Here is a 26,908-nt window from a genome sequence, read left to right as displayed (position 1 = left end):
ATCTTCTCTGGAACTACTTTTCCTTCATCTAGGGGTGGTATCTTTAACAGATGAAGATGCACAAGGTGATGTATCAATTTCACTTGAAACTTGCTTGTAGTTTCGGGCTTGGTCAAGTGCGATACAAACCCTATAGTAGGAGTCCCCCAAGTCGCCGAGTTAGGAGATTTGCCAAAGGAGGTAACAGACAAGGTAAGCAATCAGACTTCCAAGCAAGCAACCTGGATCGGAGGTTCGACTTCGGCTTCCGGTTGATTGTTCTCCTTCTCTTTGTGTCGTAAATAGCAGCAAGGATAAGGAGAAGCAAATGGAGAATAGATGATATGAGATACTTTTGCTTTTGAAGAAGTAACTTTCCACAGGCTTATTCTTGAACTGGGTTTGAGGGTTTTCTGGTTTCCTCCAAAATATAAAGCCAATTAAAGAATTTGAGGGTTAAAACAAGTCCATCAAATCTAGAGTACGTTCGACCCTGATGATATGGGTTACTTTTGTTGTTGACAAAGTAGTGGATGTATCGGCACGTGTTCTGTTACGCTTATTTTCACATGCTTCCTTGTATCCTTCTCACTTGCCCTATCTGTTCCTCAGACAGATGTGGTATCTTCTCTAGAAGCATAAGATGTTGAAGATGAGTACTCGAGAGCAATGCCAGGTAAGTAATCAGGCAAGGGGTTCCAGGCAGTCAGTTCCTGACTGAAAGCTTGATTCCAAGTGCTGACTGATTGCTCTCTTTCTCCTTGTCTTGCAGGTAAGAACAAGGCCAAAGGAAAAGACAGGGAAAAAGCATGATATGGGATACTCTTACTTTTAACCCTGATGATATGAGATACTCTTGCTCTGGTGTGGCTTGTTTGCAGAGGTATTATCAGGGGGAAAAGAAGCTGAGTATTTTAAGAGACTCTGTTGAGAGTGCCCTTTCGGATGTGAAGAAAAGTTGAGCAGTTTTTTATTTGTAGGTCTGCCTGGCTGTGGAGGATGGAGGTCGACATATATAGGAGTCTCCCTAACAAAAAGTAGTAGTGTTATTCCTTTACCTTTCTTGGTTATAGCAATGTAGTGGGAGCTACAAGCTTCACGTGTTTTAACTTTGTCAAAGCACTTTGAAAAAATGATCTGTGGTATTTGGAAAGCTGATGTTGCGTGTGAAGATTGCAAACAAGCTTTATCCAATGAAATCTGGCTTTCGAAGTTCGGAGAGCGGTGCCTCTTCAATTTTTGAACAAGCAATCATGTCGGGGATCTGGCTCTCAAGATTTAGAGAACGGTGCATATTCAATTTTTGAGAAAGCAATCATGTTGGGAGTCTGACTCTTGAGGTTCGGAAAGCAGTGTCTCTTCGATTTTTGAGAAAGTAATCATATTGGGAGTATGGCTTTCGAGATTCGGAGGGTGGTGCCTCTTCGATTTTTGAGCACGTAATCTTGTTGGGAGTCTGGCTCTCGAGATTCAGAGAGCGGTGCCTCTTCGATTTTTGAGCAAGCAATCTTGTTGGGAGTGTTTTCTCGAATATGAGTAAAGGTTAGGCATTTTTGCCAGTCTGCCTTGCCACGGAATACGGAGGTTGACACACATTGGGACTTTCTAGTTATCAAGCAGCGGTGTTGTTCCTTTACCCTTGTGGGTAATAGTAGGGTAGCTAGACCTTCAAAATTTATGTGTCTAAACTTTGTCAGAGATCTTTGGCAAAGTTATCTGTGGTACCCGAGGAGCTGATGTTGTGTGTGGAAAGTGGTGCTTCTTCGGAATCCGGAGAGTGGTGCCTCTTCGATTTTTGAACCAACGGCCCTGTTACCCTTTCTTTTATAAGGGCACCAATTGTGTGCAAGAAAAACATTTAAAGAGTTATTGCTTGTAGGAATTTTCCCCTTACTTCAAAGATTTATTGCACCTCGTTTCCCCTTCATCATTTCTGAGAATGTCTGGCCTATCCTACCGTTGTTTTGACTTGAACTTTGGTGAAGAGGCAGCCATGTCTTCTCAAGACAACATATGACGCCCATTGTTCTTATCCCCTACTGGTCCTCTTACCGTTGGGGACTTTGTGATGAAGAATGATATGACCATTGCGGTGGTGGCCAGGAACCTTCTCACTCCCAAAGATAATAGACTACTTTCCAAACAGTCTGATGAGTTGGCTGTTAAGGATTCTCTGGCTCTTACTATTCAGTGTGCAAGTTCTGTGTCTCATATGGCCAACGCTTATTTGCTTGAACCCGCCAAGTTGAATCATTGGCGGCTGAAGTGATAAGTCTCAAACAGGAGATCAGAGGGCTCAAGCATGAGAATAAACAGTTGCACAGGCTCGCACATGACTATGCTACAAACATGAAGAGGAAGCTCGACCTGCTGCAGGAATCTGATGGTCAGATTTTACTTGATCATCAGAGGTTTGTGGGTTTGTTCCAAAGGCATTTATTGCCTTCTTCTTCTGGGGCTGTACCACGTAATGAAGCTCCAAATGATCAACCTTCGGTGCCTCCTTCTTTTGGGGTTTTTCCTCGTACTGAGGCTCCGAATAATCACCCTCTGGTGCCTCCTCTTTCTGGGGCTTTACCAACTGCTAAGATTTCTCTTGAGCAACCTTTGTGAAGGCTCCATCTTGTTTGTTTATTTTGATTCATGTATATGTACATATTTGTAACTTATCTGAGATATCAGTAAACAAGCTTTGCTTCATTTCAACGTATTGTGTTAAAAACACCAAGGCCTTCTTCACTAAGTTCTTTGAATTTTTCCCTTTGTTGAAGCTTGTATGTTAAAACTTTGTGAGTGAAGCATGTAGGTTGAGGTAGTGCTCCCTTAATTTCCTGAGTGAGGCAAACTTCTCGATTGGAGACTTGAAAAAATCCAAGTCACTGAGTGGTCGTGAGACTTCCGAGTATCAAAGTGCAGTAGCATATGGTAGGAGTCCCCCAAGTTTCCAGTCGAGGGAGTTGACGAATGAGGTGTCTTGCTAGTAGCCAAGTTTCCAAAGTAACAAAACTTCACCATTTTCCTTTCTAAGTGGTAGCCTAAAACTCTTCCTTCATATATATTTGTTATAAAAGTTGTTAGGCTTAAAGAAGAGGAGGCCTATGCAAAATTTTTATTTTATTTTTTGAATTTTTGAATTTTCGAATTTTCGAATTTCCAAATATATATATTAAGCTTTATAGGTGAAGCTTTGTAGGTGAAGCTTTGTAGGTGAAGCTTTGAGGTTGAAGCTTTGTTGGGTACCATGAATTGATTTTGCTTCACACTATCTTGATCAAGATAGTGTGAAGCTTTTGTAGGTGAAGCTTTTGTAAGTGAAGCTTTTGTGGTGGGTGAAGCTTTTGTTGGTGAAGCTTTTCTGGGTGAAGCTTTTGTGGGTGAAGCTTTTATGGTGGGGGAAGTTTTTGTGGGTCAAGATTTTATTGGTGAAGCTTTTATGGGTGAAGCTTTTGTAGGTGAAGCTTTTGTGGTGGGTGAAGCTTTTGTTGGTGAAACTTTTATGGATGAAGCTTTTGTGGTGGGTGAAGCTTTTGTGGGTAAAGCTTTTATGGGTGAAGCTTTTGTAGGTGAAGTTATTGTGGGTGAAGCTTTTGTAGGTGAAGCTTTTGTAGGTGAAGCTTTTGTGTTGAAGTTTTGTGGGTGAAGCTTTTGTTGGTGAAGCTTTTATGGGTGAAGCTTTTGTAGGTAAAGCTTTTGTGGGTGAAGCTTTTGTAGATGAAGCTTTGAAGTTGAAGCTTTTGTTGGGTACCATGAATTGATTTTGCTTCACACTATCTTGATAAAGATAGTGTGAAGCTTTTGAGAATTTGTGGTTGTCCTCCATTGATGAAGCTTTTGGGGTGAAACTTTGTTGGGTACCATGAATTGATTTTGCTTCACACTATTTTGATCAAGATAGTGTGAAGATTTTGAGAATTTGTAGTTGTTCTCCATTGATGAAGCTTTTGTGGTGAAGCTTTGTTAAATTTCCCAATTTCCTTTTTTTTTTTTGGGAAAATTAGAAATTTGAAAATGTGGGAGAGACAACATATACAAATTTTGCTTCCACACTGTTGAGTAAGAGATTATGATGCAAGCCACACCTTATAGTAGTCGAAGGTTTGGATGAACCATATAAATTGAATTTGCTTCGAACAATCTTGATCAAGAGTGTGTGAAGCTTTCTACGAGTTGTAATTGCCCTTCATTGATGAAGCTTTTGTTGGCACCATAAATTGGTTTTGCTTCACACTGTCTTGATCAAGAGTGTGTGAAGCTTTTGAGAATTGTGGTTGAACTCATTTGGTGAGGCTTTTTTTGGCACCATAAATTGGTTTTGCTTCATACTGTCTTGATCAAAATGTGTGAAGCTTTTGAGAATTGTGGTTGCCCTCTATTGATGAAGCTCTTGTTGGCACCATAAATTGGTTTTGCTTCACACTGTATTGATCAAGAGTGTGTGAAGCTTTTGAGAATTGTGATTGACCACCTTTGATGAAGCTCTTGTTGGTACCATAAACTGGTTTTGCTTCACACTATCTTGATCAAGAGTGTGTGAAGCTTTTGAGAATTGTGGTTGCCCTTCATTGATAAAGCTCTTGTTGGCACCATAAATTGGTTTTGTTTTACACTGTCTTGATCAAGAGTGTGCGAAGCTTTTGAGAATTATGGTTACCCTCCATTGATGAAGCTTTTGTTAGCACCATAAATTGGTTTTGCTTCACACTGTCTTGTCAACAGTGTGTGAAACTTTTGTACGAGTTGTGGTTGAACTCCTTTGATGAAGCTCTTGTTAGCACCATAAACCGGTTTTGCTCCACACTGTCTTGATCAAGAGTGTGTGAAGCTTTCTACGAGTTGTAGTGTTTGCATTGTTACAGAGAAGAAATGTCTGAAGCAGATGCAAAAGGGCTGAATAGCTTGATATTCGTATGCCATGCACTGAAGTTGTTGTTGGCTTGCAATAAGACTTTGTTGGTGACTATAACTCTTGTTGGGCATAAGTGATCCCCTAGTTGAATTGTCAAGTTTGAGGGTTTTTTGATTATTTGTGAATGCTAGGAGTTCACATGTACAAGTTGTACCACTCGTTTTCTGGTAGGTGGAATGAATGGTGAGTTGCTTTCATCACTTGGTTGGTGGGACGAATGTGAGTTCCTTCATCACCTTTCATCACGTTTCATCACCTGGTTGGTGGCACAAAGATCAGTTCTTTATTCACCTGGTTGGTGGTATGAGTGACAAGTTGCCAAATGATATTAGAGTACGAGTTGTACATTTCATCACCTAATTAGTGGCATGAAGGAGAGTACGGGTTATACATTTTATTACCTGGTTGGTAGCATGAAGATGAATTCCTTCTTTACCTGGTTGGTGGCATGAGTGGTAAGTTGCCAAATGATATTAGAGTACGGGTTGTACATTTCATCACCTGGTTAGTGGTATGAAGGAGAGTACGGGTTGTATGTTTCATCACCTGGTTGGTGGTATGAAGATGAGTTCCTTCTTCACCTGGTTAGTGGCATGAGTGGCAAGTTGCCAAATGATATTAGAGTACGGGTTGTACATTTCATCACCTGGTTGGTGGCATGAAGATGAGTTCATTCTTCACATTTCATCACTTGGTTGGTGGCATGAAGATGAGTTCCTTCTTCACATGGTTGGTGGCATGAGTGGCAAGTTGCCAAATGATATTAGAGTACGGGTTGTACATTTCATCACCTGGTTGGTGGCATGAAGGAGAGTACGTGTTCTACATTTCATCACCAGGTTGGTGGCATGAAAGATAGTACGTGTTGTACATTTCATCACCTGGTTGGTGGCATGAAGATGAGTTCCTTATTCACCTGGTTGGTGGCATGAGTGGCAAGTTGCCAAATGATATTAGAGTACGGGTTGTACGTTTCATCATCGGGTTGGTGGCATGAAGGAGAGTACGGGTTGTACATTTCATCACCTGGTTGGTGGCATAAAGATAAGTTCATTTTTCACATTTCATCACCTGATTGGTAAGAATAAAGGCAAGGTGTCGAGGCACATTGTAGCAAGTGTCGAAGACCCAAAGTATGTTGAACCTTTTCGAAGCACAGTTGACTTATGTATGGATGTGTTGGAATGTACGATGTTTATGTATGAATGTGTTGGAATGTATGATGTTTATGTTGATTGATATGAGTGATGCTTATAAATGTTTTGCTATGCATGAAAGGATCCATGTTTTTTATATGTGAGCCATGTTGGTTGTAACACTTAATATCACATCCTTTGTGTCAAACTCTGCATGTTGAAGCTCTGAGTTGGAGTATAAGGGTAGGTCAGCGTAGACCAAGTGTTCCAGTGCTAGGAACGCAAAAGACTCAGAAGAAGTTGTCTGAATTCCCTCTTCTTTAAATATTTGCCGAATGGCTTGTGTGACAAAAGATCTTAAGCGGTTAAGAGTCAAAACATTTATAATGTGTATGCCTTCTTATAATAGCATTTCCTTTAGTACCTAGTCCTCCACTTTGAAAGAGTGAGACTTGGCCCCATAGTCATAATAGTCGACGGTACGTTCACCCCTGGTTGTCTTGATACGAACTTTTATCCCTCTTGTTGTAATGGGCTTGCTGAGAGTAAAAATCCTTCCTCTTACCAAGAGACAGATACGTTTGGTGACTTAGCGAGTAGCTAAATGAGGCAGGAGATGATACAATGGGTGTCTGAATGGCCAAGATCTCCTCACTTGGTAGAACTTGACTTCCACTTCCCACTTGTTGATAGGGGTTAACCATATGGGGGTTCCCTTGGTATGTTCTTGCTTCAGCGGAGGCGTGGTTGTAAGCCTGTACCATCACCTTAGAGTAAGTCTTCCAAGTGTTGGCATTGATCATGTACTTGAAGAAACAATCACGTAGGCCTGCCGTGAAGGCCTTGAGGGCAGTCTTGTCATTTGCCTCAGCGTAGCGAGAATTCTCATGGCTGAAGCGACCGACATACTCTCGTACTGACTCGTTCGGTTTCTAGCGAATAGTGTACAAGTCATCTGCAGAATGTAAGCGATTGGTCTGGAAGATATGTTGAGAGACAAACAGTTTCCTCAGTTCCTTAAACGAGTCTACTGTCTCAGGTGGAAGACGACAATACCAATTTAGAGCTTCGCCAGAGAGGGTGGAGGGGAAAAGAAGATATCGCTCTTCGTTGGTGTGCATCCGATATGCCACGGTGGATTCAAAGAGGTTAAGGTGTTCAATTGGGTCCTCCCTTCCAGTATAGAGTTGTAAACCAAGCTTTTTTTTGTCTTCGTTTCAAGAGGGTGTCGAGGTTCCTTCTTGTGAGAGGGCCAGGCCTGGGTTGGTTCCAGTCAGGTATCTCGGCCTAACGTTTGGCCTTCAACTTGTTTACTTCTTCAAGGAGCTGTAGGACAAGGGGGTCTTGAGTGGAGTCATGTAGCATTGGAATTTTCTTTCGTAAGTCTCCATCACCTCTTAGAAGTAGGAAAGTTTGAGCAAGGGCATGTGGTTTTTTCTTGGACTCGCTGTACTGACTTCTAGGGCAAGTCTATCGGAATACCTCAGAGTCCTCCGTACTTTCATGTTCCTCTAGGACTTGTCGTTCATTCCTTAGATTGGCAGTTGGCCTGGGTCGTGGGAGGGGACCGAGTCTTTCAGAAACCCTTGGGTCATTAATCTTTGAGCATATGTGGAGGGGATTCTCTCGACGTTGCTTTAGGAAGTTTCGGCAGTCACGATAAACGGCTTTCGATCCTTCCAACCCTTCTGCAAGGAGGTGTCTTCCTCCACTTCTTCTACTTCGGGTCAAAGCATCTGGGTTGAGAGAAGTCTCATGTTGATCAATGTTTTGATAATTAGCTCACTCTTCATCAGGGATACCCATGTCGAAGGAAAGTGACCCTCCGTATTGAGGGGCACCCAGATGATGGTTGATGTCCAGGGGGTAACGAGCTCGCGTGATTGAGTACGCCTAGTTTCGTGGAACGTCTCAAAGAGCTTCTCATACTGCTCTTGGAAGACCTCATTCTTCATTGCTATCTTGTTGTTCTGAGCTTCTAGCTCATCGACTTTAGCTTGAAGAGCAACCCTCTTTCCTTTCTTCTTTCATTGCTTCGCACTAGGTGCAAGAGGGGTGTCATTCTGTGTGATGTGGCTTCCTTCGCTCCCTATGTTGGAGAGGGATGCCTGGTCAAAAGAGAGTGTACGAATGGTGGAAACCAGCTTGGCAAAGCTGAAAATAGTGGGAATAAGTGTCGTTTCCCACAGACGGCGCCAAATGTTGATGCACACAATCAGTGAGGACTTTGGTACAACAGAAAGTGTTAAGTTTGTAACCTTCGCTAGATTGCTCCGATCACTAGTGTGGATAAGTATGCAAATGGATAGAGACATGGAAGCAAACACAAGATGTATGTGGTTCACCCAGATTTGCTACATCCACGTAGTAAAGAAGTTCTCATTAATTGTGAAGGGTTTACACAAGTACATAGGTTCAAGCTCTCCTTTTGTGTGTACTAGTGAATGATTTAGTACAAATGACATTAGGAAATATTATGAGAGAATGATCTCTATTTATAGGAGAGAGTTTATAGTTTCATTCTGACATTGACACGTGTCGTGTTATGATTGGCTTCTGATGTTGACACGTGTTGCGCTCTGATTGGCTTCTGATGTCAACACGTGTCGCGCTGTGATTGGCCTTCTGGTTGGAGGGAAACTCTTCTGGGTCCTTAACGGTATAACATTGACCGATACTCAGTAGTGTCGGGATTGGTCAAATATGATACAAACATCATTCAAATGCTATATTAAGGTCTTCCCCTATAATACTTCAGACGCTATGAAACTATTTTAGTGAAATTTAACTGTTTTAATTCTCGGGCAATCGCGCCGAAAATTCGGGTTCCTTTTGGAATTTCTTCTTGATCAATAACAATCGCATGTTGTCATCATATCGTATTATTATACTGTTGTCGCGTTTGAGTTCTTTACAAGTACGTACAGTTTTGATCGTTGGATCTTCTTTTTTACCGTTAAAATTGATTAAATTAGATTTAAACCATTGGATTAAAAAAATAACCCTTGAAAAAAATTTAAAACTGACAATTGTTGGAGTTTTGAGCTGCTTTAAGTCCCACATCGGGGAACTCAAGGGAACTTGAGGTCCTTGTATTAACTTAGTCTTTTTTATTAGTGATTATGTGTTGGACCATTTGGAATGGGGATTGAGGCTTGGACCACTAATTATGTAGATTAGGCTTGATGATTATACCATAATATTCATATAAATCTGATCAATTAGTTTTAATTTCCAATTAAGTTTTTAATTAAATTAATTAAAAATGTTTTGATTAATAGACACAACTCTTTGGAAAGAGTTGTATAGCTTCAGATACATCCAAAAGGTATTTGAAGAGGTATGAAAGAGTCTATATAACTGGAGTCATCAGTTCCATCAAAAATCATCTTTTCTTCCGTACAAAATTCCCAGAGAGTAAACACACAAAGCAATTCACTAGAATTTTATAAACCAGTGCATGTTGTAGAATTAGGTACTTGTATCCTAGTCGAGCAGACGTTGTAGAACCACAAGCACAAGAGTGGGACTGAAATACTGTTCAAAGGACATAGCTTTTGCGCTAATCTCTACCTTTGATTCATTCAAGTTAGTATCATTTTAATTTTTGTATTTATTGTGTAATTTCATTCTGTATTGCAAAGTAATTTTGAATAATAAAGTATAAGTATTTAAGTATTTAAGTTTTTGTATTTTTGTTATTTTTTGTTTCTAAATTGTTCTCCAACACTCTTCGAACAATATGGATCAATCAGGAACTAAACCTTATTATGAAAAGCCTGAGAAATTTAAGGGCAGAGATTTCAAAAGATGGTAGCTGAAAATGTTGTTTTATTTGACAACCCTAAATTTGGCTAATGTTCTGCGCGAGACTGTACCTACTGCAGATGGAGAAAATATTTTTTCTGCAGAAACTTTAACGGCTATAGATGCCTGGTATCATAATGATTTCCTCTACATAAACTATATTCTTAATGCATTAGATGATTCGTTGTATGATGTCTATGTGGTGTGCAAAACAACCAAGGAACTTTAGGAATCACTCGAGAAAAAATATAAAACAGAGGATGCTGGTTCAAAGAAATTTGTAGTGGGCAAATCTTTGGACTACAAAATGGTGGATTCCAAGTCTGTTGTCTCTCAAACTGAAGATCTCCAGAAAATAAATAAAAGGGGAATGTTTGTAGGGAAGGGTTACCTTGCTGATGGATTGTTCAAATTAAACGTACTTGTTAATGCTATGAATGAAATAAATAATGTTGATGCTTATATTGTTGATTCTTCTAATTTATGACATTCTAGGCTAGGACATGTCAACTTTCGTTCTCTTTTTAGAATGCATAATCTAGGCTTCCTGCTCAAACTTGATTACTTAAATAATATTAAATGTGAGACTTGTACCAAATCCAAATTTGCAAGTCAAAGCTTTAAATCAATGCATGAAAAATCCAATGATTTATTAGATTTAATTCATAGTGACTTGTGTGATTTTAGATTGTATCCAACTCGTGGTGGAAAGAACTATTATGTAACATTTATAGATGATTTTAGTAAGTATTGTTATGTTTATTTGCTTCATAGTAAAGATGAGACCTTGGATATATTTAAGACATGAAAGCTTCCTAAGAAATAAGTACGTTAATCATTACTTAAGTAATAATCCAATCATCAATAAATTCAAATGATTTACAAAATTTATTTAAAAAATTCGTCCCCTGACATTACTGTTTTGCTATTAATGATAAAATGATAATGTTACGAAAACTAAATTTATAAATCAAATGATGTGCCACCAGTAGAAAATGAGCACATTTGTCAATGCTTATGTTTGTATCATACTTAGGGCCTTCGTATTTAGATCTCGCATAAATACTCAAGGGACTTAAATGTAATTATGTAATAAAGGAAAAGGCAAATATGTAATAAGTGATGAGCCCTTATTCTATAAAAGGACTCCTCACTCTCTTCATTAAGGAAAGCCAATTCCTAGGCCATAAGCCTTACATCCCCTCTCATATTCAGAGCAAAGCTCTCCCCCTCTCAATCCTCTCACAAACAGAGAAATACAATATCAGTGTGGACGTAGCCCAAACCTTGGGGTGAACCATGATACATCTTGTGTTATTTACATTTCTTGGAGATCCACGATCGGATTTACGTTGTTCCAAGACCTCCGGTTTTGTGCATCAACATTTGGTGCCGTCTGTGGGAATCGACACGAAAAGCTATGTCGGTTCACTCTCAATTTTTCATCTCCGCTGTGAATCTACAAAACCCAAGAGACAACCAAAACTCTCTCGGCATCTCTCTTGCTTCTGATCTCTTTCACCTCTACAAAAACCAAGAACACCACACTCTCTCTAAAAATCCTAAGATTCTCTCTCAAAATACCTAGAAAAGCCCATCTTTCTTAAAACCCAAAATTTATAGAAAACAGAGCTTCTTCCAAAATCCCAATTACAAAGAAGCACCACTTCAGAGCAGCAAACATTCAAATCACCAACAAAAATGGCGAGGGAACGTGACCACCTCTACATCACCGTCCCCAACCTCTTTCGCTGCCCCATCTCCATGGACGTCATACGCTCCCCCGTCAGTTTCTGCACCGGCGTCATATACGAGTTTGAATCTGTAAACACTCAAATATACACCAGCTTCAAAAAGGATATGATTGAAAATGGCGATTTGGGTTTCTTTCAACTGCCGTTGGTAGGAATTCCAACCAGCTTCCGGCGGCCGGAGGTTCAGGGCGACGACGAATGCTCGGGGTCGAGCTCGGTGGTGGACAACGAGTTTGTGAGGGATCTTTTACTCTTTCTTCCAAATGGCTCTCCAGAACTCCAACTCCTCATGCAATTCCACATCTGCCTCCGATTCTATAATTTCGAACAAGGAACGGAGGTCCGCATTGTACGATCAGATGGGTTTGGATTTGGCTAAGCATGAACCAGTTTTTCTCAAACACAGCAGCCTGACCTCCCAGTCTCTATCACTTTCTGATATTTTTACTATCAGGGATGGATCTATAGCACCTGTACTTAAGGCAGCAAATCCTTTTGTTCGTGCTAATGTGTTGTATCTGAGCACACAGCACTCGCTTCAGCTGGGTCAAAATTAGATTGGATGGAGCCTTCTGCCTATCTTTCTAATAATTCAAAAATGTTGCAGTCTCATAGTGTTGATAGAGTTTATGATGTTTTCCATCTCTTGCAGACTAAGTCTTCTGTGCAGAGAATGGTGATGGCATTATCTTCTGATATAGCGGTTTGGGATGCGGTGATGAACAATAAGGTGGTGCGCGAGCTCCACAAGTCTTTCTATGCAGGCAAATGGCTCAGCAACAACAGCAGGTCGAAATTCTCCTCTGCAAACTCACGTCAGTAGACCTCGAAGACCAAGGGTCTGCTGCGGTTGAAATCCGCCTTCTTGCCAAAGTTAATGCAGATAATTATGTAGTTATTGCTGAAGCTGGTGCAATACCCCTACTTGTACGCCTACTTTCAACCCCAGACTCCCGCACCCAAGAGCATGTTGTGACAGCACTCCTCAACCTTTCCTTATGTGAAGACAACAAAGGAAGTATCATATCCTCTGGAGCAGTTCCTGGTATTGTTCATGTTCTCAAGAATGGAAGGATAGAAGCACGGGAAAATGCAGCTACGACCCTTTTCAGCCTTTCTATTGTGCATGAAAATAAAGTTATGATTGGCGCTTCAGGAGTCATTCCGCCACTTGTTACATTCCCTTTTCAGCTTTTCTCATGATTTGATCATTGCAGCTGATACCAATGCATCGGATTTGATCTGGCAAAAGCAGAAAAGGAAAAAAGACACTCCCCATGATTTCCTTGTCTACCATCTGCAAAAGGGAAAAGAGAAAGTAAAAGCAGAAAGCATGGCTGCCTATTAAGTGCAGCAGAAAAAAAAAGAACAAGAAAAGCAAAAGGGAGGCACATGGGGACACTACAAAAGCAAGGAATAAACACCCCACCAGAAAGATGTGATTTACTTTTCTTATTTTTGAATGATGTGGTTTATTTTTCTTACCTTTCGGAGACATCTGTATAACCCTATAGTAAAAAAAAAAAAAACGGCAAGCCTAAAATAATGGGCTGAAATGTTATGTGGAGGACCAAGGCCCATATGCCCAAAAGAGCCAGGCCCTATGGCCCCAAAATTATTCGGCAATTTGCCGCTATTACCATAAACCAGGTGATCAAAAGTACACCCAGTACTCCAAAATTATTCGGCAACCTGCCGCTATTATCACCAACCAGGTGATCAAAAGTACGTCCAGTACTCCAAAATTATACATGAGCATCACTCATGTCAATCGTACATAAACATTCATGAGCATCACTCATGTCAACATCCATGAGCATCACTCATGTCAATCAACATAAACATTCATGAGCATCACTCATGTCAATCAGATTCAAAAGCTTTATTTACAGAGCTCTAGCTTCAAAAGCTTCATTTACAGAGCTCTAGCTTTGAAAACTTCATTTACAAAAGCTCTAGCTTCAAAAGCTTCATTTACAGAGCTCTAGCTTCAAAAGCTTCATTTACAAAAGCTCTAGCTTCAAAAGCTTCATTTACAGAGCTTCAACTTCAAAAGCTTCATTTATAAAAGCTCTAGCTTCAAAAGCTTCATTTACAGAGCTCCAGCTTCAAAGCTTCACTTGCAAATCTTCACCTATAAAAGCTTCAGTGCAGGGTATACAAATACCGCATCCGAACAACCGCCACTTCGGCTCATACATGGATTCAATTTGAAGTCTCCAGCCAACATACTCTATTGACCGAAGACTTGGGGGATTACACTATATACCATATATTGGGCCTCAACTGGGCCTTATGAAAAATACTTAGGGGACTCTAGCCCATTATTCATGTATTGAGGAGCGATCCCGTATTTTATAAAAGGGACTCCCTCACCTTCATTAGAGAGCATCAACTCTAGCCCATTATTCTTGTATTGAGGAGCGAGCCCTTATTCTATAAAAGGGACTCCCTCACCATCATTAGAAAGCATCAACTTTAGCCCATTATTCATGTATTGAGGAACGAGCCCTTATTCCATAAAAAGGACTCCCTCACCATCATTAAAGAGCATCGCCGCCTACTGAGCAACCGCCTTGCCGCGAGCATCAACTCTAGCCTATCACTTATGTATTGAAAAGTAAGCCCTTATTCTATAAAAGGGACTCCCTCACCTTCAACGCCACAAGCCGAGCCAACCAAGGCAACATAAGGCACAAGCAGAGCAGCCTCGCAACATGTGCTATTTCTAGTTGAGCATCATTTCAGATTGAGCACCGCCTCATATCAAGTATCAATCCTAGACGACATCTAGTTACTTCGGCCCACACATGGACTGAATTTCAAGTCTCCAGCCAAAAGACTTTCTTGACTGAAGACTTGGGGACTACTATTTGTACCATACTTAGGGCTTCCGTATTTAGATCTTGTATATACTCAAAGGACTTAAATGTAATTATGTAATAAAAGAATGGGCAAATATGTAATAAGTGAGGAACCCTTGTTCTATAAAAGGATTCCTCACTCTCCTCATTAGGGGAGGCCAATTCCTAGGCCATAAGCCTCACATCCCCTCTCATATTCAGAGCAAAGCTCTCCCCCTCTCAATCCCCTCACAAACAGAGAAATACAATATCAGTGTGGACGTAGCCCAAACTTTGGGGTGAACCATAATACATCTTGTGCTATTTACATTTCTTGCAAATCCACGGTCAGATTTACGTTGTTCCAAAGCCCAATGATAATTCAATTATCAACTTCCATGACATTTAGTTTGTAAATTTTATCTACAAGTTTAGTCTTCTAACATTACCTTTAGGGTACGTTTATTGTACCAGACTATCTCGGATTGGACTAGCTGCAGGGACTAAGCCGGACTGGTTTAAACTAGACTAAGTTGGACTAGCTTAGTGAAGCGTTTGGTGCAGTGTTGGACTAAACTACATACTAAAATATTTTTAAGACCCACAATATTTTATTATTATTTTTCATTCACTCTGAAATTATAAAAATAACAAAGTAACTATTATATTATAAAAATATCTTCTGCCATTACATTTTGTTTAGTCGTGTTTCTTCCATTGCCTTATGGGAGATAACTGATACCCTTCCCTGAAACCCATCTTCTTTCTCTCTCTCTCACAACTTTGTAGAGACACACCTGCCCCTCTTCACTTTCTCTCACATCTTCAATTCCTCTTTCTCCCTCTTAGTACAGAAAGTATTGGTGCTCATTCTAGTCGTCGTCGACAAAAGTTTATCCTCTCACAGCCAAGCAATACGAACAAATCGTACAATTAACAGAGCCCATGGCGCGATTTGGATTTTGGAGGTGCTGGAATGACTGATCTAAGGCTGATGGAGCGACTAGGTTTAGAGGCACAATGATTTTGTAGAATTTGTTTTCTATTTTTTTGTTTCGAATTTTAGGGTTGGATGTTTTGGGTTTTTTTATGTGGGAGGCAGTGAGGAAGAAGTAAATGAGAGCGGCGAAGCAGGGAGAGCGGAGCAACTAAAAAGAGAAAGTGGCAGAGGAAGCCATGATTTATGAGGATGTGGCGGTGGTCCTGGGATGGTCTAGCGAGGTTGTCGAGCAGGGTGAGGAGTCGAGCAGAGCAAGCAGTTGAGGGGACAATGCGAGAGAAAAGAAGGGTCTTAGCAATCCGGTGATTTTCGAGGGGTCTCGTTAAGACTATCTAGCGAGCCCCGTAGTCGAGGCGAGTGAGGTTTAATCCTACTAAAGCTAGTCTCTTCCTCTAAAAAACATGGGATTACACTAACACCTAGTTCAGTCTAGTCCAGTCCCACTTAGTGAGGGCAAACAAACGCCCCCTTAATGACAAATGCATTTGTCTGGTTTAATTTTGTTTGTATGTTTGGGCAAGAATCTCAAGGAATAACCCTCACCTCCTTTTGCGCCTCCAAAACCAAAACTACAAACTCTCTCCCCCTCACACCGCCAAGATTTTTCCCTTCCTCCGCCTCCTGCTGCCATTCCCGCTTCACACAAAATAAGGAAAAATGAGGCTTATCTTTCTTTTTCTCAAGCCCACTACCCCCACCTCCTTCTTCATCATCCTCCTCCTCACCCTCCTCTTCTCTTTTCTCACCACACCCACTCGCGCGCACCCACACGCAGCAAGAGCAGCAGCAGATTCCCCTCTCCACCCCCGGCTTCGGCGACATTGCTAACTCAGCCTACCAATCTCCCTCACCGCCCCATCCCCCTCAACTCAACAATGCGAGCCCCACCAGGTCTTTCTTCTTCCGGCCAAGCATAGCCATAATCGTCGGTGTTTTCACCACCTTCTTCTCCGTCTTCTTCCTTATTCTCCTCTATGCCAAGCACTGCAAGGGCAATGCTCTCGTCATCATCGACGCTAACTCCAATTCCAGACCCTCCCGCGTAAATATTCTAGCATTGACCGCTTCATCATCGAGTCCTTGCCCGTTTTCTGTTTAGGGTCGCTTAGCGGTCACAAGGACAGGCTTGAGTGCATGGTCTGCCTGACCCGGTTCGACCAAACCGAGGTCCTCCACCTCCTCCTAAAATGCAAACATGTGTTCCACGTCGAGTGCGTCGATACGTGGCTCGACGCCCACTCCACCTGCCCACTTTACCGGTACCAGGTCGACCTGGAAGATGTCATCTTAGTCGACGACGCCGCAAAGGTCTTGCAACCGAAGAACAGCGACGTCGTTATAGAGATCGACAACGACCCAGGTTTTCGTCAGATTTCGGGGCGGCACTCGTTCGCCGGAGAGCACAGATCAGGACATCATCAAATCCAAACGTGGTCGTTTAGGAAGTGGCTGGACAGTTGGACGACATTCTGAAAGAATAGCAAGTCGGCAGCCGTCGGATGCTTCGACTGACCCAGAAAAGACAAACTCATGTTGGGTCAATACAGGACAAGGTTGGAGCACCGGATCATAGTCTTCCCAATCAGATCAGGGTCTGGTCCCGGTGGGCTCCACTAGAGATGGAACGATTTACAGCCGTCAGATCTTCTGTATCTACGGTCAGAGATGATCATGAGCGAATGGTTGATACGTCATGGGGCGCAGCAGCAGAGTGAGAATGATAATGGGCAGCAGGTGATTGCTGGGCCCGCAGCAGCAGGAGGAGCAGAAGGGGGGCCCGAAGGGATTGATGGGAGCAGAAGATCATGGAGCAGTGGTGGTAGTGGTGATGGCAGGAGCGTAATAAATTCGAGAAGCGTGTCGGAAATCACGCGGCTAAGTAGGTTTTCAAGCAGAGCGACGGGGGATAATGAGAGCCAACATGAGCAGCAACAACAACAGATCAAGCTCGTGGCTAGGTGGTTGGCATGGGTTTCTTCTCTCTCTCGATCAGCAATACGAACGGAGTGTACTACTATCCCCACACTCACTTATCCACCGCCCATTTGTTAGATTTTTCAATTTTTATTTTTTTATTTTTTATTTTTTAAAGTTATACAGAAGGCGCCAAAACTTAGATAGTAGAGAGAAGAGAAGCCAGTTCACTACCTTCCAAAATATCTTTTATTTTTTACTTTACTTTTGTTTGACTAGAAAGCATTATTCTAGGCACACGAGCAGAGGGATAGATATTCTAGACAACCACGGATACGATATGGCACGTGAAATTTTTTATGATACGGGGAAGTAGTTCTTCTACTTTCTTGCTCATTTGTTGTACTTTCTATTCTAGCAAATACTAAGATTGTATAAAAAAATTTAAGGTAACGGTAGAGAGACTAAATTTATAGATAAAATTTGTAAATTAAATGATGTGTCATCAATAAAAATGAGCACGTTAATCAACTAAAGTACTAATCTAATCCTTGACTTCTATGTCATTTAGTTTACAAAATTTTGTCTCCAAATTTAATCTCTAGCATTATCCTATTTCTTGGGGGGGGGGTTTTTTTTTGTTAACTTTAATCCTTAAAAAAGATTGAAATTTAATTAAAACATTGTGTTAGATTACATTTTTTTTTTAATTGGAAGCAATATATTCATTAATCAAACTCATAAAGAGTTACATAAATCTTGGAAAAGAAGCTCCTGAATCAGGATAAGAGGCTCCTTAAACCAAACTAAATTATTGCCACTAAACAAAGCAAACTTCGCAAGTCGATGTGCAACACCATTACATAAGCAAGAAACATGGATAAACCTCACCTTAGGGAAAGTGGATGTCAGCTGCAGAACATCATCCACTATCATACTAATCACCGATGAGTCTAAATGAGTCCGATTTAGAGTTGTAATGGCCTTCATACAGTCGTTCTCTACCACAACCTATTGGAAACCATGCTACTGAGCCATCTGCAAGCCAAACCTAATCGCATACAGCTCTAAAATCAAAACAGAGATAATGCCTGGGAACTGCTGCACCCCTACCACCAAGTGTCATTCCCTCAAGTCCCATATCACCACCCCTACACCACCCAACTTGTATTGAACTTTCAGCGCCCCATCAATATTAATTTTAACCCATCCTTAAGTAAGGGGAGTCCACCGTGGGGTAAGGAGACCCCCTGTCCTGGTTGGTTTCCTATTAGCCTCCTGAAACGCCATCAACCATGAAGACACCCGCTACCAAACAACCATGGGTAAAACACTGGAACCCTTCCACACTCGTGCATTTTGTTCCTGCCATATACCTTACAACACCATGCATACCAATTCGAAATCCACCTATCTTTGTTTAAGCACCTCCAACAACTACTCATTAAGCAGAAAAAAGGGAATTCACATACCCCATCAGGCTTAACGGAGAACTAAACCATACCACTTTGGCAAAGGAACAAGTAAGAAAGACATGTTTCGCAACCTCATCCTCTCCCCGACAAATCCCACTCTGGCTCCACTCCCACACCTTTCTTTTTAAGATTCACTTTAGTGGGAAGAATTTTGTGACACACCCTCCATGTGAATTTTTTCACTTTAGGTGGGATGTTAGTCTTCCAAAGGTGCTTCCACAGCCTCACATAAGCACTAGCATTCGAAGAAGATGAAGCACTACTATCCACATACTGAAGCCATTGCTGAGCCACCCAATACCTGTTATTGACAGAGAAAAGTCCCCATTCATCATAGTGCCAAACTAACCTATCCTTCGGAGCACAGAAACTAAGAGACAGAGAAAGGATGAGAGATACCTCGAAGCACTACTATCCACATACTGAAGCCGTTGCTGAGCCACTCAATACCCGTTATTAACAGAGAAAAGTTCCCATTCATCATAGTGCCAAACCAACCTATCCTTTAGAGCACAGAAACTAAGAGGCAGAGAAAGGATGAGAGATATCTCTTTCGGGCTAAAAAACAAATCAGTACGCCACACCCTTGTGGAGGTATCAATCAACTCCTCAACCTTCATGTGAACCTGTTCTGAAGGAAGCGCCAATAGAACCTTAAAAGTGCTAGGCCAAGGCAACCACCTATCCATCCAAACTCGTATCCATCGACCATCACCCACCACCTACCTCGAACCCCTTACCAACACTTCTCGAGCCTTAACAATACTCTACCAGCAGTACGAAGACCATGTGGAAGCCTCTACTTCTTAAAAAGAAGAATTTGAGAAATACCTTGCCTTGAAGATTTATGCAATCAAAGACAAGGGATGGTGATTGACCCTCCACCCTTGCTTTGCCAACACTGCCATTTAAACGCATAGAGATCACGAAATCCCAACTCACATTCACCTGTAGGCTTACACATCTTATCCCATGACCGCCAATGAATTTTCTGATCTTTCGAACCATTCCCCCACCAAAACTGTGCCATAAGCTAATGTAAATCATCACAAAAAGACTTCAGGAGCAAAAAACAATTCATCGCATAAGTATCGAGAGATTGGGCAACTACCTTTATAAGGAGTTCCTTCCCCGCATGACTTAGAAGTTTACTCTTCCACCCATTTAATCTTTGTGCCACTCTCTCCTTCATATATGAAAATGTTTGTTTTTTATTCTTTCCCACATAAGTCGGCAGTCCCAGGTATCTTTCATGCCGCTCTACCAATATAACCCTTAGAAAACCTGCTAGCGTTTCTTGATTATACGAACTCAAATTTGCACTAAAGGCGACATTACTTTTACTAAAATTTACCGATTGTCCCGATGCTTGAGAGTAGATATCTAGGATTCATTGTATCACCGCACATTTATCCATATTTGCTTTACCGAAAAGAAAACTATCATCCGCAAACAAAAGATGATGAATTGTAAGTGCATCCCCACAAAGTCGAATGCCACTAAATGCCCAATTTTGCTCATTTTTTGCAATAAGCGTCGACAATCCTTCCACATATAAGACAAATAAATACAGAGATAAGGGATCTCCTTGTCAGAGTCTCCGGGACTATAACACATAACCACATGACTAACCATTGATCAAGAAAGAGTACGGCACAAATGTAACATAAGCCATCACCATTTTAATCCACTCGCTAGCAAATCCCAACTTCTCTATCATAACTTTAAGGAATCTCCATTCAACTCGATCATATGCTTGACTAAGATCAAGTTTAAGAGAAAAAAAACCATCTCTACCACTCCTCTTGTTGTGCAAGAAATGCCCAATCTTCGCCGCCATCAATGAGTTATCAGAAATTAACCTTCCCGGCACAAATGCACTATAATTTGGTGAGATAATCGTGGCCATCATACCCTTAAGGCAATTTGCAATCACCTTGGCTCCAATTTTATAAATCACGTTACATAAACTAATGGGACGAAGCTAAGACATATCTTATGGCTCGTTGACTTAGGGACCAACACCATATGTGTAAAGCAAATCTCTTTACCTAAATGCCTTGACTGCAAAAAGAACCAAATCACCTCCACTACATCCGGCCCAACAACATGCCAAAACCGTTGATAGAAGAGTGGGAACATACCATCCGACCCTGGTGATTTAGATGAGTGCATTTGGAACACCGCCACTAATCTCCTCATACAGTTGTAATAGCAGCTCGTTCATCTCCGGGGTCATGCGACGTGAAATTGCCCCTAATACCTCCTATAACACATTATTAAGAATTCCATGCGTCTTAAAAATCCTTCGAAAGTAGCTTACCATTGTGTTTTCTATCCCCTCCCCTGAGTCATACCACACCCCATCATCCCCCTAACCCTTTTATTGTATTATTTCGACATTTATTTAAAGCACGAGTATGGAAAAACCTCGTATTCCAATCTCCTTCCTTGAGCCACTGGGTCCGTGCCTTCTATCTCCAATAAGTTTCTTCCCTATCTCCAATAAGTTTCTTCCCGGCCAAGCAAATTATCAAGCTCATGCATTAGCACTCATTGCTGTTTAATAAGGTGGAGGATGCTCAAATAACACACCTAGTTTGTCCCTAACCTTCGCGATCTCTAATTTAGTACTCCTAAAGGTAGAGCGTTGCCATTCAAGCAAGGCCACACTAGTGACCCTAATCCTGTCATAGACACGCACTAGCGACGTTCCCTTTTGCTGCAAATTCCACGCAGCCGCTATGGTTTCCTCACAACTAACTTCAAGCAACCACATTTCCTCAAATTGGAATCGAGGAGACTTCCTAAGAACTCCACCAATCGAGTCTCGAATTTCCACCACAATAGGTAAATGATCCAATTTGGAGGGGTTAAGGTGGTAAACCTGATAATGCGGAAACAAACTGATCCAAGATTGTGTAGCAAGAGCACGATCTAGATGGCATCGCACCTCATTCTCCCTATTATCCTTCCACGTGTACTCGCTACCAACAAACCCTAAATCCACCAACTAGCATTCGTGCACCACTTCACGGAATCTATGTATCTGACCTTCCATCCGTCCTATCCCTCTAAGTTGTTCCGAAGCACTCAACACCTCATTAAAATCTCCCACACACAACCATAGGAGTGAACATTGCTGACTTAATGTAGCCAACAACACCCAGGACAAATGGTGCTCCGCCGTATTCGGGTACCTATCGAACCCTGTAAATCTCCACCAAACTGAGGCCCCTCCAACCCTACATTCCTCGTCAATGTGATTTAAAGATGAAGATCGAACCACCAACTCCACTTCTTCCTTCCAAATTAAGCATAAACCCCCTAACCTTCCATTACTTGCCACCGTAATTGAATTCTAAAAGCCCAAACCACCTCTGTTAATCTCCAAAGCTTGAGAACTACACTTGGTTTCACAAAGGACAACCAAAACGGGATGTTATCACTGGATAATTTCCAGCAACGCTTGAATTTAACGAGAGTCCCCCAACCCTCGACAGTTCCAACTTAGGCAATTCATTGTGAACGATGAGATTGTTCGTCGACAAACCCCACCGATGGACTAGAACACCTCTTTTTAGAACTGATAGGAACCTTGTCTCTAGCATGAGTATCCCTATCTTTGCACCTCTTATTTCCCGCTACCAACATATCTTCTAACTCCAAGTTAATAAGCCCTATTGGCTTAGGAATGACCCCAATCAAAGCATCTTCATCATGGACCATATCATTTGACACTGGCACAAAATTTCGTAGGGGATACTCCAACGGAAAAAGCCCTCCCAACAATATTCAGGACCTTTCATTCTCACCACTGCTGACTCCACCCTGTACCATCGCTTGCCTAGAGAACTCCATCGTACCAAGTACCTCTTGTTTCCCCTACACTAGAGTCTCGAGCTTCACCAGGGGTGTCAATGTCCATGTCTTCCACCTTTTCATCATCTGTAAAATTTGGAGCCTGCATCCACCACCCATGGCTACCTTTATCTCCCAAACCAAACCGACATGGCCGAGACCCCCGTATCGATCCCAAAACAGGTTGCCCAGCCTTCAACCACGAGCCAAAAAGTGCCCTAAACTCATGAATAGGACCACCAGTAGAAGAAAAACACTGAGCCCATTTATGATCTAAACATCCACACAGAAAACAAAAGTCTGATAAGCATTTATATTGCAGTAAGACACCTACCATCCCTTCTTGTCATTTAATTGCACATGCAGACCTCTTTTTAGTGGCAATGAAACATCGACCCCCATGCGTACTCTTAGGAACTCCTCTACACAACAACCATTATGATCATAATCAACCTTCACCACCTTACCAATCGCAGCCCTTAGGGTTTCCTCCATACTCACAAGCATAAGAAACGGAGAAAGCCCATGAATTTGAACCCAAAACTCATGTTCATCCAACAGGACACTTGCGGGCACCTCCATTCCCCTCACCTCGGCAAGCATAAGCAGCGATCGCTTGAAGAACCATAGCTTGCCATTTAACACCGTGTGCATGTCATCTTCTAAATTGAAGGAAAAAAGAATCATGTATTCTCCAATCGCCATAGCCTCCACTGCAACCTTTAGCAGCCACAACTCCTTGATAACCCCCATAACAATATGGGAGCAAAGCTTCCTCGTCTTGAAAACCTTCCCTACCATGAAGAATTTGGATAATTTCAACCGCTCCTTAACCGTGTCACTAAATTCCACTTTGATCTCCTCACCCTCTGACAACTGGAGCCTGTTACAAAAAAGTTTTAGAACACTATCCATCATCTCCCTGTCCACTGCCCCGAAGACCACCGTTGACCCACACTGACAGCAAGCTTTGAAACCCTAGAACTTTAGAAAACCCTCATGCACACAAGCGAAGAGGCTTACTTTCCCCTTGTTAGATTACATATTGAATATAGTTCATTGATGTGTCCTAATTCAAATGTATTGTATTCAATGTCTCTCATTAAATATTTTAATTTATTAATATACACATTTTAATTTATTTTTTGACCAAATAAAGTTATTTATTTATTTATTTTGTTTAACATTCTTTAAACTTGAAAGACACAATTAATGTACCTAAATGTTTGTACCAAGATATTTGTACTAAAATATATTATATTAAATAAAAGGATACTTTGGATGTGATCCTTAATCTCTAACACTCTTTGATTAAAACCATAATGGTATTCAAAGTTTGATCAAAGTTCCTTGACTTTGTGCACCTCATTATATTACTATTAATATTTATATTTTTTTATAGTTTTGACATTAATTATTTGATATTTTATGAGATTTATAATCCAATAAATTTAAAATCCCTCATTATAATATTATTAGAAACGGCTACAATAAAAAAATTCAAACATTTTAATTGAATAAATGGATAAAAACTATGTAACAATAAGAAATAATAAATGGCAAAAGAATGTATCCATAGTGTTAAAAAAATTGGTACATTTCACATATAACAAAGTGGTATTTTAATAAAACATAATGGGTACATTATAAATGAATTAGGGTACAAATAATAGATTAAAAAAATTATGAGTACAAATGAAATTTTAAAAAATATGGGCGCAAGAAGAAATTAATACATGGGTACAAATTAAAACTAAAAATAAAATACTACAAATTTTAAAAAAGGTTGCAAATTAAAAGTGGGTACAAACTAAAAATATAAATATATGATACAAAGTTTATCCATAAAACATAAATGGAGAAATTAGGTTCTCATCACTCATTTTGCTACTCCATTAATTAAAACCTTATTCTGTTATTTGTACCCTAATTTATTATAATGTACCTATTTTTTATTTATTGATGTACAACTTTGTTATATGTGAAATGTACCACTTTTTTAACACTATGGATACATTCTTTTGCCATTTATTATTTCTTATTGTTACATAGTTTTTATCCATTTATTCAATTAAAATGTTTGAATTTTTTTATTGTAGTCATTTCTAATAGTATTATAAAGAGGGATTTTAAATTTATAGGATTATAAATTTCATAAAATAACAAACAATTAATATCCAAACTATAAAAATATAAATATTAATAGTTGTTGATGCACAAAATCAGCGAGGGACTTTGGTACAACAGAAAATGTTAAGTTTGTTACCTTCGCTAGATTGCTCCAGTCACTAGTGTGGATAAGTATGTAAATGGATAGAGACAGGGAAGCAAACACAAGATGTACGTGGTTCACCCATATTGGCTACGTCCACGGAGTAGAGGAGTTCTCATTAATTGTGAAGGGTTTACACAAGTACATAGGTTCAAGCTCTCCTTTTGTGAGTACTAGTGAATGATTTAGTACAAATGACATTAAGAAATATTGTGAGAGAATGATCTCTATTTATAGAAGAGAGTTTCTAGTTTCATTCTGACTTTGACACGTGTCATGTTGTGATTGGCTTATGATGTTGACACGTGTCGCGCTATGATTGCCTTATGATATCGCCACATGTCGCGCAGTGATTGGCCTCCTGGTTGGAGGGAAACTCTTCTGGGTCCTTGACGGCACAACGTTGACCGGTGCTCAGTAGTTTCGGGATTGGTCAAGTATGGTACAAACAGTGCTCCCCTAAGTTCCCGAGTGAGGGAAGTTCTTCGGTTGGGGACTTGCAAGATCCAAGTCATTGAGTAATCACGAAACTTCTAAGTACCGAAGTGTGATATCATTTTCACTTGCCTTATCCGTCTCATACGTAGATGTGGCATCTTCTCTGGAAGTACTTTTCCTCCATCCAGGGGTGGTATCTTTAACCGATAAAGATGCACAAGGTAATGTATCAATTTCACTTGAAGCTTACTTGTAGTTTCGGGCTTGGTCAAGTGCGATACAAAACCCTATAGTAGGAGTCCCCCAAGTTGCCGAGCTAGGAGATTTGCCGAAAGAGGTAACAGACAAGGTAAGCAATCAGACTTCCAAGCAAGCAACCTGGATCGAAGGTTCGACTTCAGCTTCCAGTTGATTGTTCTTCTTCTCCTTGTGTCGTAAACAGCAACAAGGATAAGGAGAAGCAAATGGAGAAGATATGATATGAGATACTTTTGCTTTTGAAGAAGTAACTTTCCACATGCTTATTCTTGAACTGGGCTGGAGGGTTTTTTGGTTTCCTCCAGAGTATAAGGCCGACTCAAGAATTTGAGGGTCAAAACAAGTCTATCAAATCAAGAGTGTGTTCGACCTTGATGATATGAGATATTTTTGCTGTTGACGAAGTAATAGATAAATCGGCACATGTTCTGTTGCGTTTGTCTCCACATGCTTCCTTGTATCATTCTCACTTACCCTATCTGTTCCTCAGGCAGATATGGTATCTTCTGTGGAAGCATAAGATGCTGAAGATGAGTAATTGAGAGCAATGCCAGGTACGAAATCAGGCCAGGGGTTCCAGGCAGTCAGTTCCTGATTGGAAGTTTGATTCCAAGTAATGACTGATTGCTCTCTTTCTCCTTGTCTTGCAGGTAAGAACAAGGCCAAAAGAAAAGACAGAGAAAAAGCATGATATGGGATACTCTTGCTTTTAACCCTGATGATATAAGATACTCTTGCTCTGGTGTGGCTTGTTTGCAGAGGTATTATCGGGAGGAAAAAAAGCTCAGTATTTCGAGAGACTGCTGAGAGTGCCCTCTCGGATGTGAAGAAAAGTTGGGCATTTTTTATTATTTGCAGGTCTGCCTGGCTGTGGAGGATAGAGGTCGACATATATAAGAGTCTCCCTAACAACAAGTAGTAGTGCTATTCCTTTACCTTTCTTGGTCATAGCAATGTAGTGGGAGCTGCAAACTTCACGTGTTTTAACTTTGTCAGAGCACTTTGAAAAAGTGGTATGTTGTATTTGGAAAGCTGATGTTGCGTGTGAAGATTGCAGACAAGCTTTATCCAAGGAAATATGGTCTTCGAAGTTCAGAGAGCGGTGCCTCTTCGATTTTCGAATAAGCAATCCTGTCGGGGATCTGGTTCTCGAGATTCAGATAACGGTGCCTCTTCGATTTTTGAGAAAGCAATCCTGTTGGGAGTCTAACTCTTGAGATTCGGAGAGCAGTGTCTCTTCGGTTTTTGAGAAAGTAATCTTATTG

The 26,908-nt window shown here is 40.8% G+C and overlaps 1 protein-coding gene across 1 annotated transcript; it reads left to right on the top strand.

Moving 5' to 3' along the window:
* The first annotated feature begins 12,350 nt into the window (after positions 1 to 12,350).
* Positions 12,351 to 12,785, top strand: LOC139193083 (U-box domain-containing protein 13-like). Its single transcript, XM_070816043.1, has one exon. The coding sequence runs from the start codon at positions 12,351 to 12,353 to the stop codon at positions 12,783 to 12,785; it is 435 nt and encodes a 144-aa protein (XP_070672144.1).
* Positions 12,786 to 26,908: the final 14,123 nt, after the last annotated feature.

This window comes from Malus domestica, chromosome 16 (genome assembly GCF_042453785.1).
Source record: "Malus domestica chromosome 16, GDT2T_hap1".
Taxonomy (NCBI): Eukaryota; Viridiplantae; Streptophyta; class Magnoliopsida; order Rosales; family Rosaceae; genus Malus; species Malus domestica.
The sequence above is the reverse complement of the archived record's forward strand: the minus strand, read 5'-3'. Positions and strand labels throughout refer to the sequence as shown.

Excerpts from the sequence above, each read along its gene's own strand:
- LOC139193083 (XM_070816043.1), top strand. The coding sequence starts at position 12,351 with ATGGCTCAGCAACAACAGCAGGTCGAAATTCTCCTCTGCAAACTCACG.